Raw genomic sequence first — 12,297 nt, 5'->3', positions numbered from 1 at the left:
TCGACCTGCCATCCTTCAGAAACATTCTGATGGGAAGAGACCATTGGCCAAGAATTTGGTGCAAGTACATTTATTTATCGTCTTCGGATGAAGCGAGGAAGCGAACACGGCAAGAAGAAATCATAGATTCTTCGATAAGCTTTTTATAAGCCTCACCAGGTAAATGAGATTGCACGTGCATCACAAAGCACCAAAGCCAGATGGACGTGGAGTACGCATGGGGAATGAGGACGGGGCTTCCGTACCCGCAGAGGATCCGGTTCCCTTCGCACCGGCGGTGGACCAGTCTTTGACTCCCACATGAAGTCGGATCGGATACTTGCCTCAAAACATCGTCACGATTAAGTGTCCGCTGACACGGAAACACCTGGCTCGGCGAATTGAAATGCGAGGCCACCGGGGCTGGATCATGTCTGGGCTCGGAAAGGCGCCTCGCGAGATCCAGCTCACCCACCGCGTAATTATCTCCTCGCCCCGTCAGTCGGATTCGCAATAAAACTTTAAAATTAGGGGGCCTCCTCCTCACGATATCTCATTTTATTTGTTTTATATGCACGATAAAAAAAAAAAATGCAGAGAAAAGCCAAGAATTAACCGCGATCAGCGAGGCCGTCAACTCTCTAGCCCTTGGCGTCGGCGGTGGTGCGCTCTGAGGGTGTGCGGGAGGAACCCTCGCTCGACTCCGATCTCTACCTTCGTGTCCCTATTCTCATTGTTAGACCCTGGGGCAGATTCCTTGGCGAACGGTCCTTCTCCTCGAGTCTTTCGTTTCCGGAGTCTGGCGCTCCATTCCTGGTGCGGTTTCCTCTCCCTTTCCGCCGGAGCTGAATCCGGATATTTTTTATCGGTTCCGTTCGTTGTGGTATTGATTTGGTTCGTGAACCCTTTTGCCCTTTCTCTACTGCTTGCTCTTTTCTTTGCGTTGTTATCTGGGTTCAGTGGGAAACTCTTGATGCGGAGCGGAAGCCTTTTGTATCTCTTCTGCCTGAGATCTCGATCTGTTTCCGTCGGAAGTGCTATGACCCGACCCAACCTACGGATGGGGAGTTAATTCTTAGGAATTTCTGCGGAATCCCCTGTCTTCAGATCAAAAAATTTAAATTCGAGCTGCAAGGTTTGGTTATTTTCCCTCTTTTTTCCCCTAATCATTGAGCCCAGAATTAGTTTTGCACTACGTCGGCGTTCCTGGAAGCCTTCCTGTGTTTGCCATTGTATCGAAAGCATTTGGCTCATTATATCCGCCATTGGTCATCTTCTATATCCATAATGAATGCCTTCTTTACCGAGAAATTTCAGATGAATCTCTGCATCCCGTCGGTACAATATTGAAGTGCTTGTTATTGATTTCCTCAATCACTTTGCAAAGTGAATCACTGCTCGTTCTTGTGGGAAATAGTTTGAGAAAAAAGATCCAATTCCAAATGATGAGGAACAGTGGTGTTTGATTTGAGCTAACCAGGAACAGATGGCACGAGGAGGAGGTAGTCAGGAGCGGCTCCGATGGAGCAAGCTCTACACTTTTGCATGCACCCGCCCCACTGTGTTGTTAGACGACGAGCAACCGCATACCCTCCAAGGTCCCGGATACTCCCGCATCGTCCATTGCAACCAGCCCGGATTACACCGCAAGAAGCCCCTCAATTACCCCACCAACTTTGTCAGCACCACCAAGTACAACATCATTACTTTCCTCCCGAAAGCCATCTTTGAGCAATTCCGCCGTGTCGCCAATCTATACTTTCTTCTTGCCGCTTCCCTCTCCCTCACCCCTGTGGCTCCGTTCTCCGCTATGAGCATGATTGCCCCTCTCGCATTTGTTGTTGGACTAAGTATGGCTAAGGAGGCACTGGAAGATTGGCAGAGGTTCATGCAGGATGTGAAGGTTAATAGCCGTAAGGTTAGCGTCCATAAGGGAGAGGGGTGCTTTGGTTATAAACATTGGCAGAAGATTCGTGTTGGGGACATTGTGAAGGTGGAGAAAGATCAGTTCTTCCCTGCTGACTTGCTTCTGTTGTCCTCGAGTTATGAGGATGGCATATGCTATGTTGAGACTATGAATTTGGATGGAGAAACGAATTTGAAGGTCAAGAGATCTTTGGAGGTAACTTTAACACTGGATGATGATGTAGCTTTCAGGAACTTCACAGCCACCATTCGATGTGAGGACCCGAACCCTAATCTCTACAGTTTCATAGGTAACTTTGAGTATGAACAGCAGGTTTATGCACTTGACCCAAGTCAGATTCTACTTAGAGATTCAAAGCTTAGGAATACTACATATGTATACGGAGTGGTTATCTTCACTGGTCATGACAACAAAGTCATGCAGAATGCTACCCAGTCACCATCTAAGAGAAGTCGAATTGAGAAGAAGATGGATAAGATTATATACATTCTTTTTACCTTTCTCGTATTGATTTCATTAATCAGCTCGATAGGCTATGCTGTGATGACAAAGTTTGGGATGCCACACTGGTGGTATTTGCACCCTGATGAGACTTCATACATCTACAATGCCTCAAATCCTACTTTATCTGGTTTCTTCCATCTTGTCACTGCTCTTATTCTTTATGGATACCTGATACCCATTTCACTTTATGTTTCAATTGAGGTTGTCAAAGTCTTGCAAGCAACATTCATAAACCAAGATCTTCACATGTGCGATGGGGAGACAGGGAATCCAGCACAAGCACGGACATCAAATTTGAATGAGGAGCTTGGGCAAGTTGATACGATATTGTCAGATAAAACTGGCACCTTAACTTGCAACGAAATGGATTTTTTGAAGTGTTCAATTGCTGGTGTTTCATATGGTGTTGGTTCTAGTGAAGTTGAAATTGCCGCTGTGAAGCATTTTGCATCAGAAGCATCAGGCACATCTGAGCAGCATAGCAGCACTCAAGATTTTTGGGAGGATAGCGGGGGTCGTTTTGTCTCATCAGAAATTGAATTTGAAAATGGGAATGCTTGCATGGTCGAGAAGCCACAAAAGCCTGCAAAAAAGAGTTTCAGCTTTGAGGATGATCGCCTTACGCATGGAAATTGGAAAAAAGAACCTAATGCAGGTACCATTCTTTTGTTCTTCAGGACACTTGCTCTCTGTCATGCTGCGATACCTGAGCCAAATGAAAAAACTGGTGGTTTCACATATGAAGCGGAATCACCGGATGAAGGAGCATTTCTTATTGCAGCCAGAGAATTTGGGTTTGAGTTCTGTAAGAGGACTCAATCAAGTGTCTTCATCAGAGAGAGATATTCTCCTTTTGAGGATCCTCTAGAAAGGTTAGAGCTGAATCTTAATGGTTTGATCAGTCTAATGATCGTCGATTCTTGCAATGTTTTTCAGTGAGTTTTCCCCCTCTTTTTTTGTCTTTTTTTCTTTTAGGGAGTTCAAGGTTCTGAATCTCTTGGAGTTCAACAGCAAAAGGAAGAGAATGTCGGTTATCGTGCGTGATGAGACTGGGCAGATTCTTCTTTTATGCAAAGGTGCTGACAGGTAAAATCAAATAACTCTTGTAATGTCATCAACTACTTTTGACGTTTGGGATATCTTACCTATTGTTTTAAGTTCATTTATCTTAAAATCATGTCATGCATATCATAGTGCACATAAGACCCATTTTATCAAGTTTATATCTATAGGAGTTCATAGCTTCAGTGCCTAAAGAAACCTTTCTTTATTTTTCATACCGAGCAGCATCATTTTGGATAAACTATCAAAAAACGGCAGAATATATGAGAGAGAGACAATTAAACATCTAAATGAATATGGGGAAGCAGGCTTGCGGACTATGGCACTGGCTTACAGGGTACTTGGGGAATCAGAGTATTCTGATTGGAACACCAAGTTTCTTAAAGCAAAAACTACAATTGGACCTGACAGAGAAACAGAGCTTGAGCAAGTCTCTGACATGATCGAGAGGGATTTGATTCTTGTTGGTGCAACTGCCGTAGAAGACAAATTACAAAAAGGCGTATGCGTTGTTATTTACTTTTACTACCAACTTTTGCTTCTTTATGCTCTTTGACCATACTCTCTCTTAACAGGTTTCTCAATGCATAGATAAGTTAGCACAAGCTGGTCTCAAGATCTGGGTTCTTACAGGTGATAAGATGGAGACTGCAATAAATATAGGGTATGTGTCTCTAGTAACTCACATATAAAGAAAACGATCGCTAGAAATGGTGTCAATATCTTTCCCAGGCCTCCAATAAAGCTCCAATATCGATTGCAGGTTTGCTTGCAGTTTATTGAGACAAGGCATGAGACACATTTGTTTATCCATCGAGAGCACTGGCATATTGTCACAAGACACAAAAAAGGTTCATGATTTCACCAACCATATCTTTCCAATTACTGCACTGAGTCTGGTTCGCTGCTATATGTTGATTTCATGCATCTTTGTGTTTGTGTTTAATAACTGCTCAGGTTGCAAAGGAGAATATCTTGACGCAAATAACTAATGCCTCTCAAATGATCAAGCTAGAGAAAGATCCTAATGCAGCATTTGCTTTGATAATTGATGGTAAAACTTTAACATATGCTCTGGAGGATGACTTGAAGAATCAATTTTTGAGTCTAGCAGTTGATTGTTCTTCCGTCATATGCTGCCGGGTCTCCCCAAAACAGAAAGCATTGGTAGTATTTAATATTTTACATGTTTTTTCTTTCATAATAATCAAAGAGTAATGTTAAATGAAAATATTAGTTTTAGTTAGTGATGCTTATTCTTGGTTTAGGTGACTCGGTTGGTGAAAGAAGGAACAGGTAAGACTACTTTGGCGGTTGGCGATGGTGCTAATGATGTGGGCATGATTCAGGAGGCAGATGTTGGTGTTGGAATTAGTGGGGTAGAGGGCATGCAGGTTTGTTGTGTTATATCAGGATGCCTTCTGCACCTTAAATGCCTACTCTTCCATAGGAATTCAGAATCATCTAAGGCAGATGGGAGCAGACATAAGTTGCTAACATGCTCGTAATTATTGAACTTCTGCAGGCTGTGATGGCTAGTGATTTCTCCATTTCCCAGTTCCGTTTCCTTGAACGGCTCCTTGTTGTCCATGGCCACTGGTGCTATAAGAGGATAGCACAGATGGTGAGTGTTGGTAACAATTTCACGACATCTTTGCATTCATGTCATTATCTGAATCAATTTCACTACTGCATTCAGGTCTGTTATTTCTTCTACAAAAACATAGCCTTTGGCCTCACGATTTTCTATTTTGAGGCATATACTGGCTTCTCTGGGCAGTCGGTGTATGATGACTGGTATATGCTACTATTCAATGTCATTCTAACCTCATTACCCGTGATATCGTTGGGAGTCTTCGAACAAGATGTTTCTTCTGAAGTATGCTTACAGGTATGCTTGTCATACAGCAGTGTATAAGTGGCAGTGTGTTCTTTGTGAGACCTCCATTCAGATCCATAAGTTTCTGATATCCAAAATATTTGTTGCTCTTTTTCACAAGCAATTTATCATATGTAATCCATATTATGCCTCCTGTTACATTCTTTCAGGACAATTATCATAATTTCTAGTTATGCAAATTCACTTTCAATTTCAAACCTTCATTGTCATGACTGTTTCATCTGCAGTTCCCAGCATTATACCAGCAAGGGCCGAGGAATCTTTTCTTCGATTGGTATAGGATTTTTGGTTGGATGGGCAATGGTCTCTACTCATCCCTTGTCATATATTTCCTAAACATCCACATTTTCTACAATCAGGCATTTCGCACTGAGGGTCAGACGGCAGACATGGCTGCTGTTGGAACAACCATGTTCACCTGCATTATTTGGGCTGTGAACTTGCAAATTGCCTTAACAATGAGCCACTTAACATGGATCCAGCACCTCTTTGTCTGGGGCAGTGTGGCCACATGGTACCTCTTTCTGGTCGCTTATGGAATATCCTCGCCGTTGATATCTGGAAATGCCTACCAGATACTCTTGGAAGCCCTCGGCCCTGCTCCTGTATATTGGGCTGCAACACTTTTAGTGACTCTTGCCTGCAACATTCCTTATCTGGCACATATCTCCTTCCAGAGAGCCTTAAATCCACTTGATCATCATGTGATTCAAGAGATCAAATACTATAAGAAGGATGTGGAGGACCAGCATATGTGGAAGAGGGAGAGGTCCAAAGCAAGGCAGAAGACCAAAATTGGTTTTACAGCAAGAGTGGACGCCAAGATCAGACAGCTAAGAGAAAAGTTTCAGAGGAAAGTCTCATCAGTGAATGTCCAAGCTCAGTCATAAGATGTTTAAAGCCCTAGCCAGTGGACTTTCTTCTGCTATGTAATTTTTTTGGTTCTTGATTTTTCTTCTTCACTAATTCATCTGTTGTTGTTCTTCAAGAATGATTCATAGGCTATCATCTGTATCATAAATAAACATTTTTGACTCAAAGCGCCATGGAAATAATCGAAGTATATACATACATTTCTTGTCCTCAGTGAAGCATTTCATTTTTTTTAAAGTGTTTCCTTGTAATGCACTTACATTTGCTTTGTCATATGGAAGTGACTGTGTCCCCGAGTTAATAAGCTCCTATGTGCTGATTTGTTTGGTTGTGGTATGCATGGTATGTGTGTGAAATGGAGAAAATTATCAAATCAATTGGTTTGCGAGCTAATTCATCTTGATACAACTGCTGATGTGGGTGTGTGCTTTGTGTCTTGGACTGGTTGTGTGCCTTGTGCATCCCTGAGATTGTGAGCCTGTTGTACCTTGTGCATCCCTGCTGAGGATGAAGAATTTGATTGAGAAACATAGGCGTGCGTTAGTTGAACGACACTTGGATGTCATTGGATGTCTGTTCATTAAGACTTGTGGATATGCATATTTAAGGCAACAAGTTTAGTTGATTTATTAATAAAATAAATTTAAAAATGTTTTGCATATATAATAAGTTGTCATGTGACAACATTTATTCAATGATATATATATATATATATATATATATGATTAGTTCTTGATTGTTGGTTGAAGATTTATCAAGTTTATCGATCGAGAATATCATGAAAGATTAATTTTCAAATCGAATCAGAATTATTACTTTCTTAGGAGGAAATATACTATACATTTGATTTGATACGATTATAATTTGATACTTAAATCTATAAAAAGGATCCAAAACATTGTAATACATTATTATTATTATCATTGTATATACATTGTACATTAATTTCAAGTGCTACTTCTCTTTCACTGCACATCTCATCACACACTCAAAAGAAATTTCGTCTTTGGATTCCGAGAAGCTTCTTCCCAAGAAACAGTACTAAGTTGGTTCTTTCCTGCATGAACATCAATAGGTCGATCGTATATATTATGGAGTTTTATTGTGTACCGTATTCGCCAAAGGATTCGGATGAGCTGTGATCGCAAATTGCCAGGCATATTATGGCGTTAAATTATAGGAAATCCAACAAGAAGGTGGCAGATAATGACAAAAGAACACGTAAAATTACTTTATTCTTCCCTTCGATTACAAGGCAACGACATTTCTGTCGCATCGTCGTTCCATACGATTTATTCGTTTAGGTGTTTGATTGACATCGACAATTCTCTTTCTTCTTTCTTTCAGAGGAAACTTTGAAATATCAATTTATTTGCATTGAGCAAAAAAGAAAAGAAAAAGGCACAGAAATAATATAATAAATGATGGGTTGCAGGGGGATGAGGAGAAGGGTAGAAAAGACATGAGGCATGGCAGTGTAAATTCCAATCAATGCTCCAATCATTCTAGAGGCATAGTATAAAAAGCTGGTGCATGACTTGCTTTCTTTCCCACACTCCTCGCAACCCTTTCGCAGTGACAAATAATAAATCAATCGCCCATCATTCTTCTGAAATCATACTCGCCTTTCTTCTCGCTTTTTCCCTTTTGAGGACAGAGATATTGGCACTAATCTAATACCCACCCAAAAGCCGGTACGTTCGTGGAGACACCGAAACCAAATCACCAAGGAATCTTGTCCAATACAACGTATGGGGGGTTTGTGGCCTACCACTTTGATCTGTGTGTAATGCAGATGAAAAGATGAGCAGTACTGAGACTCCACCAGACGAGTGACTCACACTCACTGCAATATTCTTCCCATGCTACTGTGCACACGCTGATCACCGCAGAGGCGAGATGATAAAAGACCACTGCTTTTACTGCGCACACGAGATTAAATAGGTGGAAGGAATTTGTAGATATGCGTAGGAGCAAAGGAAAAGACAGGGAGTAGGACGTCAGGGTTGGCTCCATGTTGTGGGTGTTCAAGGGTTGCACATTCGCTGCCTTCCCTCAGGCCTCATCTCATCATCTGCGATAGATCTCTCTCTCTCTCTCTCTCTCTCTCTCTCTCTCTCTGGAGGACTGCTTTCCTTTTCTTCTTCCCACGGCGTTTGTCCGTCTTTTTCAATTTTGTGTATCGGTTAGCTTTTGGATTTACCTCAAAATTTTTACTAGGTTTTTGTGGCTTTGTCTTTCTCTTGACAAGCAATTCTGTATAGTCCTTTGCAGGTGACATCTTGTTCTTATCCTTTCCACTTGAATTGCTCCCTTGTTTTTATTTTCCTGGTTTCGATCTCAAGGATCTGAAATCTTCCTCAGTATCCAGGTTTTCCTGCACACAAAAATCCCAGAGATGTGTTGTTGCATCAGGACCACCTGTTTTTTTGTGTGTATGTTTTTGTGGGATATCCCTTGCAGATGCGTGTCAGGACATGGAGTGATGATGTCTCTTTTACCATAGCTTCGCCATCCTCAGTGCTTTCTTTTTGCAGATGTGCTACGCATCTATAGATCTGCTCGCTTTCTTCGGACTGATCGGTGCTGTGTCATCAGCCCTAGCTAGCCTCTGATCGTTTCCTCTCGTTCCAGAACAAACCAACGCACTGTACAGCATCTTGGGAGACGATCGAAGGGATGCTAATACACCAACACCAACTGGTGGATGAGAACATGTCGAATCTTACCTCTGCCTCCGGGGAAGCAAGCGTCTCTTCCAACCACCAGTCTACCTTCGCCTCCCCAAACCCAAATCCACCAAAGAAAAAGAGGAACCTGCCGGGAAATCCAGGTTTTGCATTCAGATCAGCATCGCCTTCTCTTCCAAATTATGGTTTCTTGCTATGCTTTCTTCTGATCTTTGCTGTTGTCTGCTCAATACTTGTGTTGTCCTGAGGAGATCGTCTTTTACTTGTTTCGTTAATTCTGGTCTCGTGCACCTTGATTAGACCCGGATGCCGAGGTGATAGCATTGTCCCCCAAGACGCTGATGGCGACCAATAGGTTTGCGTGCGAGATCTGCAACAAGGGATTCCAGAGAGACCAGAACCTGCAGCTCCACCGGAGGGGCCACAACCTCCCATGGAAGCTGAAGCAAAGAAGCAGCAAGGAGGTGAGGAAGAAGGTTTACGTATGCCCAGAGGCGACGTGTGTGCATCATGACCCTTCAAGGGCACTCGGCGACCTTACTGGGATCAAGAAGCACTTCAGCAGGAAGCATGGAGAGAAGAAGTGGAAGTGCTACAAGTGTTCCAAGAAGTATGCTGTTCAATCCGACTGGAAAGCCCACTCCAAAATCTGCGGCACCAGGGAATACAGATGCGATTGTGGCACGCTATTCTCGAGGTAGCACCACCACTCATTCGATTATCCAATTCCAGACGATATTAGCATCAGAATAGACGAAGAATGTTATCCGAACTAGGCTCCATTAAAATAACACTGCCCGAAACCCATCTGCCATTTATGCGAGTCTCAAAGAAGAGAGAGAGAGAGAGAGAGAGAGAGAGAGAGAGAGAGAGAGACTCAGAAATCATAATGCATATAACCCTTGGCTTTATGTTGTTTTCATCGTTCATCTTTTTTCCTCTCCTGTGTTTCCTGATGGAAGTTTAGTGCCTTTCTTAGTTATTGCTGTCCGGTCTCCGTGTAAGTTTGTTCTTCTGTGTTCTCATGTTGGCTGCTGATCGCAGGAGGGATAGCTTTATCACACACAGAGCCTTTTGTGACGCATTGGCGGAAGAAAGTGCGAGGGCTATGGCAGCAAGCCCGTTTGCCAATCACCTATTCTCACAACCTACAGCTTCCTGTGAGACCTCCACCGTCCAAGTCCAACCAACCATACTCCGGAGCCAGTTCCCTGACATGATGAGAGCCAATGAGGCCAACACCAGCATCGTCAGCGGCCATGGGATGCAAGGGGAGCTCTCACCGGAAAGAGAACACCAGCCTCGACAGTTCGACATGAGATCGAATATCCCGCCATGGCTAACTTGCCAGGGACCCATAGCCACCTCCCTGAACCACTTGGACTTCCCTTCTTCTTCTTCTTCTTCTTCTGTCTACTCCGTAAGGTTGCAACAGGAGTGCTCACGTGGGAACCCCCAAGTTCACCGGCCTCCTATTCCTCCAGCCTTCCAAGCCTCGGCCTCGTCTCCTCACATGTCAGCTACGGCATTACTCCAGAAAGCAGCCGAGATGGGTGCAACCATGAGTAGACCTAAACACCTAGGTCTGATAGCAGCTCACGCTACGAGTTCTGCTGTTCCGCCCAACAACACTGCCAGCTTTGCTTTAGGCCTGTCTTCGCACCAAGAAATGGGTAATTGTTCCGGCGATGGTGATGCTAGTGGAGGGAGGGGAGGCGGTGTAATTGGTGGCTTTGGGCCAGAATCGCCTCCTCTCCTTCTTCACGACATGGTTACGCCCTCTCTCTCCTCGACTCCAGGTTTCGATGGGCCTTTCGAAGATGCATTCAGGGGGATGCTGGAATCAAAGGGGGAAGCAAGTAATAACAGCATGGGGGGCTTTGCAAGAAGCCACGGAATGGTTGAGGAAGGAGGTGGTGGCAGCGGTGGGAACGATGGGATGACCAGAGACTTCTTGGGACTGAAACCCTTTCCCGAAAGGGACATACTCGACTTGACAGCGTTTGATCCTTGCTTGGGCTCCTCCTCCTATGAGCAGCACCGACAAAGCAAGAAGCCATGCCACGGACAGCTACTCCCGGAAATGTAGTATGGTAATTCTATATATTGTTCATCCAGTCTCCGCCTTCTGTCAATATCTGTGGTCAATTCTCCTAAGATTAGAATTGCACTGCCTCTCTTAATTTGTTGTGTCATATCCAAGTGTCGACCTTTAGCTCTGTAATAATCTCTGTTATGTACTCCTTTTGAAATAATTAGAATTCTCCTCCAACTGAAAAAATGTTATATATACATATATATATATATATACATATATACATATATATATACATATATATATACATATATATATATATACATATATATATATATACATATATATATACACACACACGCACACGCACACGCACAATTGACTAGAAAGTTTATCTAAGAGTGAAAAGTCAATTGAAGAATGGGTAAAGGTACCTTTTCATTTTTCTTTGGTTTTGTGTTCCGACTATTTTTGTTCCTATCATTTATTTCATGCAGTGCAGCGCTGAGAAACATGCATGTGATAAATGAATCATCAGAATATGCGTTTGATATGATGTTATGGTCATGGAAAAATAAATTTTACAGCACCTGGAAATGATGTCGGTAATCCGAGAGGTGATCGTTAATAATCCAAAGTACTCACGAATTAATAATATTACTTTGATGTCGAATGACAAATCGTCTCTCATATTTTTCTTTCGGTTACCTACAATAACAAGCATGCATGCCTTGATATCCCACAACTATATTGTGCAAATATTAATTAATCTTTAATTTGTTTTCTTCTTGAATCATATTTAAGGTGATAACATACTGGTTTTACTTGTGTAGTTATTTATTTTGAGAGACAAATTAATCCACCTAAAATTCTGCCGCTCCTCGTCGGAGCTCCAAGTAAAACTTGCAACGCCAAACACAAGCAACAACGGCAAGACACAGGACGTGATCCTTGGATCAAAGCAGTGCACATCGCGTGCACAGTTGGAGAGGGACAGAGATAGGTTGCAATAAGTGTGAAAGACAAATGACCATTCCTACAGGCTCCTTTCGAGGACAATGTCCTTCACCTTTCGGCATGCCATACACTTTACTTTCTGCCTTTATTTTAGGGTTTTTCCTTTTTCGTGTAAACTCCTTACATTTTTATTTACCGTGGAACTGTTTCGCCTCATTCACATTTACTATTCAACTCCAAAAGGACAAGAATCATCTCAGATCGTGAGGGAACTGCGAACAAGTTTAATCCAAAACGACTAAACCATCTTTCTTCCTCCCCCCTCTCCACCACTTTTCACCAACCTGCCACCGCTGTTTCAGCTTCTCTC

The 12,297-nt window shown here is 42.7% G+C and overlaps 2 protein-coding genes across 7 annotated transcripts; both read left to right on the top strand.

The window, feature by feature from the left end:
- Positions 1-566: 566 nt before the first annotated feature.
- LOC135584649 (probable phospholipid-transporting ATPase 4) lies at positions 567-6,458 on the top strand. Of its 5 annotated transcripts, none has more exons than XM_065170913.1 (11): positions 567-795; positions 961-3,282; positions 3,386-3,496; positions 3,698-3,974; positions 4,048-4,136; positions 4,236-4,323; positions 4,430-4,639; positions 4,741-4,866; positions 4,998-5,096; positions 5,172-5,363; positions 5,600-6,458. In XM_065170913.1, exons 2-11 carry the CDS (start codon positions 1,466-1,468, stop codon positions 6,260-6,262), a joined length of 3,672 nt encoding a protein of 1,223 aa, XP_065026985.1. In that variant the 5' UTR covers positions 567-795; positions 961-1,465; the 3' UTR covers positions 6,263-6,458. The 5 variants fall into 5 exon arrangements, with proteins under 5 accessions (XP_065026985.1, XP_065026983.1, XP_065026984.1 ...); XM_065170911.1 differs by having other exon boundaries at positions 940-3,282; XM_065170912.1 differs by having other exon boundaries at positions 567-873.
- A 1,443-nt stretch (positions 6,459-7,901) lies between these two features.
- On the top strand, positions 7,902-11,207 carry LOC135650586 (protein indeterminate-domain 7-like). Of its 2 annotated transcripts, none has more exons than XM_065170065.1 (3): positions 7,902-9,120; positions 9,236-9,632; positions 9,980-11,207. In XM_065170065.1, the coding sequence occupies exons 1-3, from the start codon at positions 8,925-8,927 to the stop codon at positions 11,022-11,024; spliced, it is 1,638 nt and encodes a 545-aa protein (XP_065026137.1). In that variant the 5' UTR covers positions 7,902-8,924; the 3' UTR covers positions 11,025-11,207. The 2 variants fall into 2 exon arrangements, with proteins under 2 accessions (XP_065026137.1, XP_065026138.1); XM_065170066.1 differs by having other exon boundaries at positions 7,922-9,078.
- The last annotated feature ends 1,090 nt before the right edge of the window (positions 11,208-12,297 follow it).

Source organism: Musa acuminata, chromosome BXJ3-10 (assembly GCF_036884655.1).
Source record: "Musa acuminata AAA Group cultivar baxijiao chromosome BXJ3-10, Cavendish_Baxijiao_AAA, whole genome shotgun sequence".
Taxonomy (NCBI): domain Eukaryota; kingdom Viridiplantae; phylum Streptophyta; class Magnoliopsida; order Zingiberales; family Musaceae; genus Musa; species Musa acuminata.
Note: the sequence above shows the minus strand (reverse complement) of the source record. Positions and strands in the feature narration are given on the sequence as shown.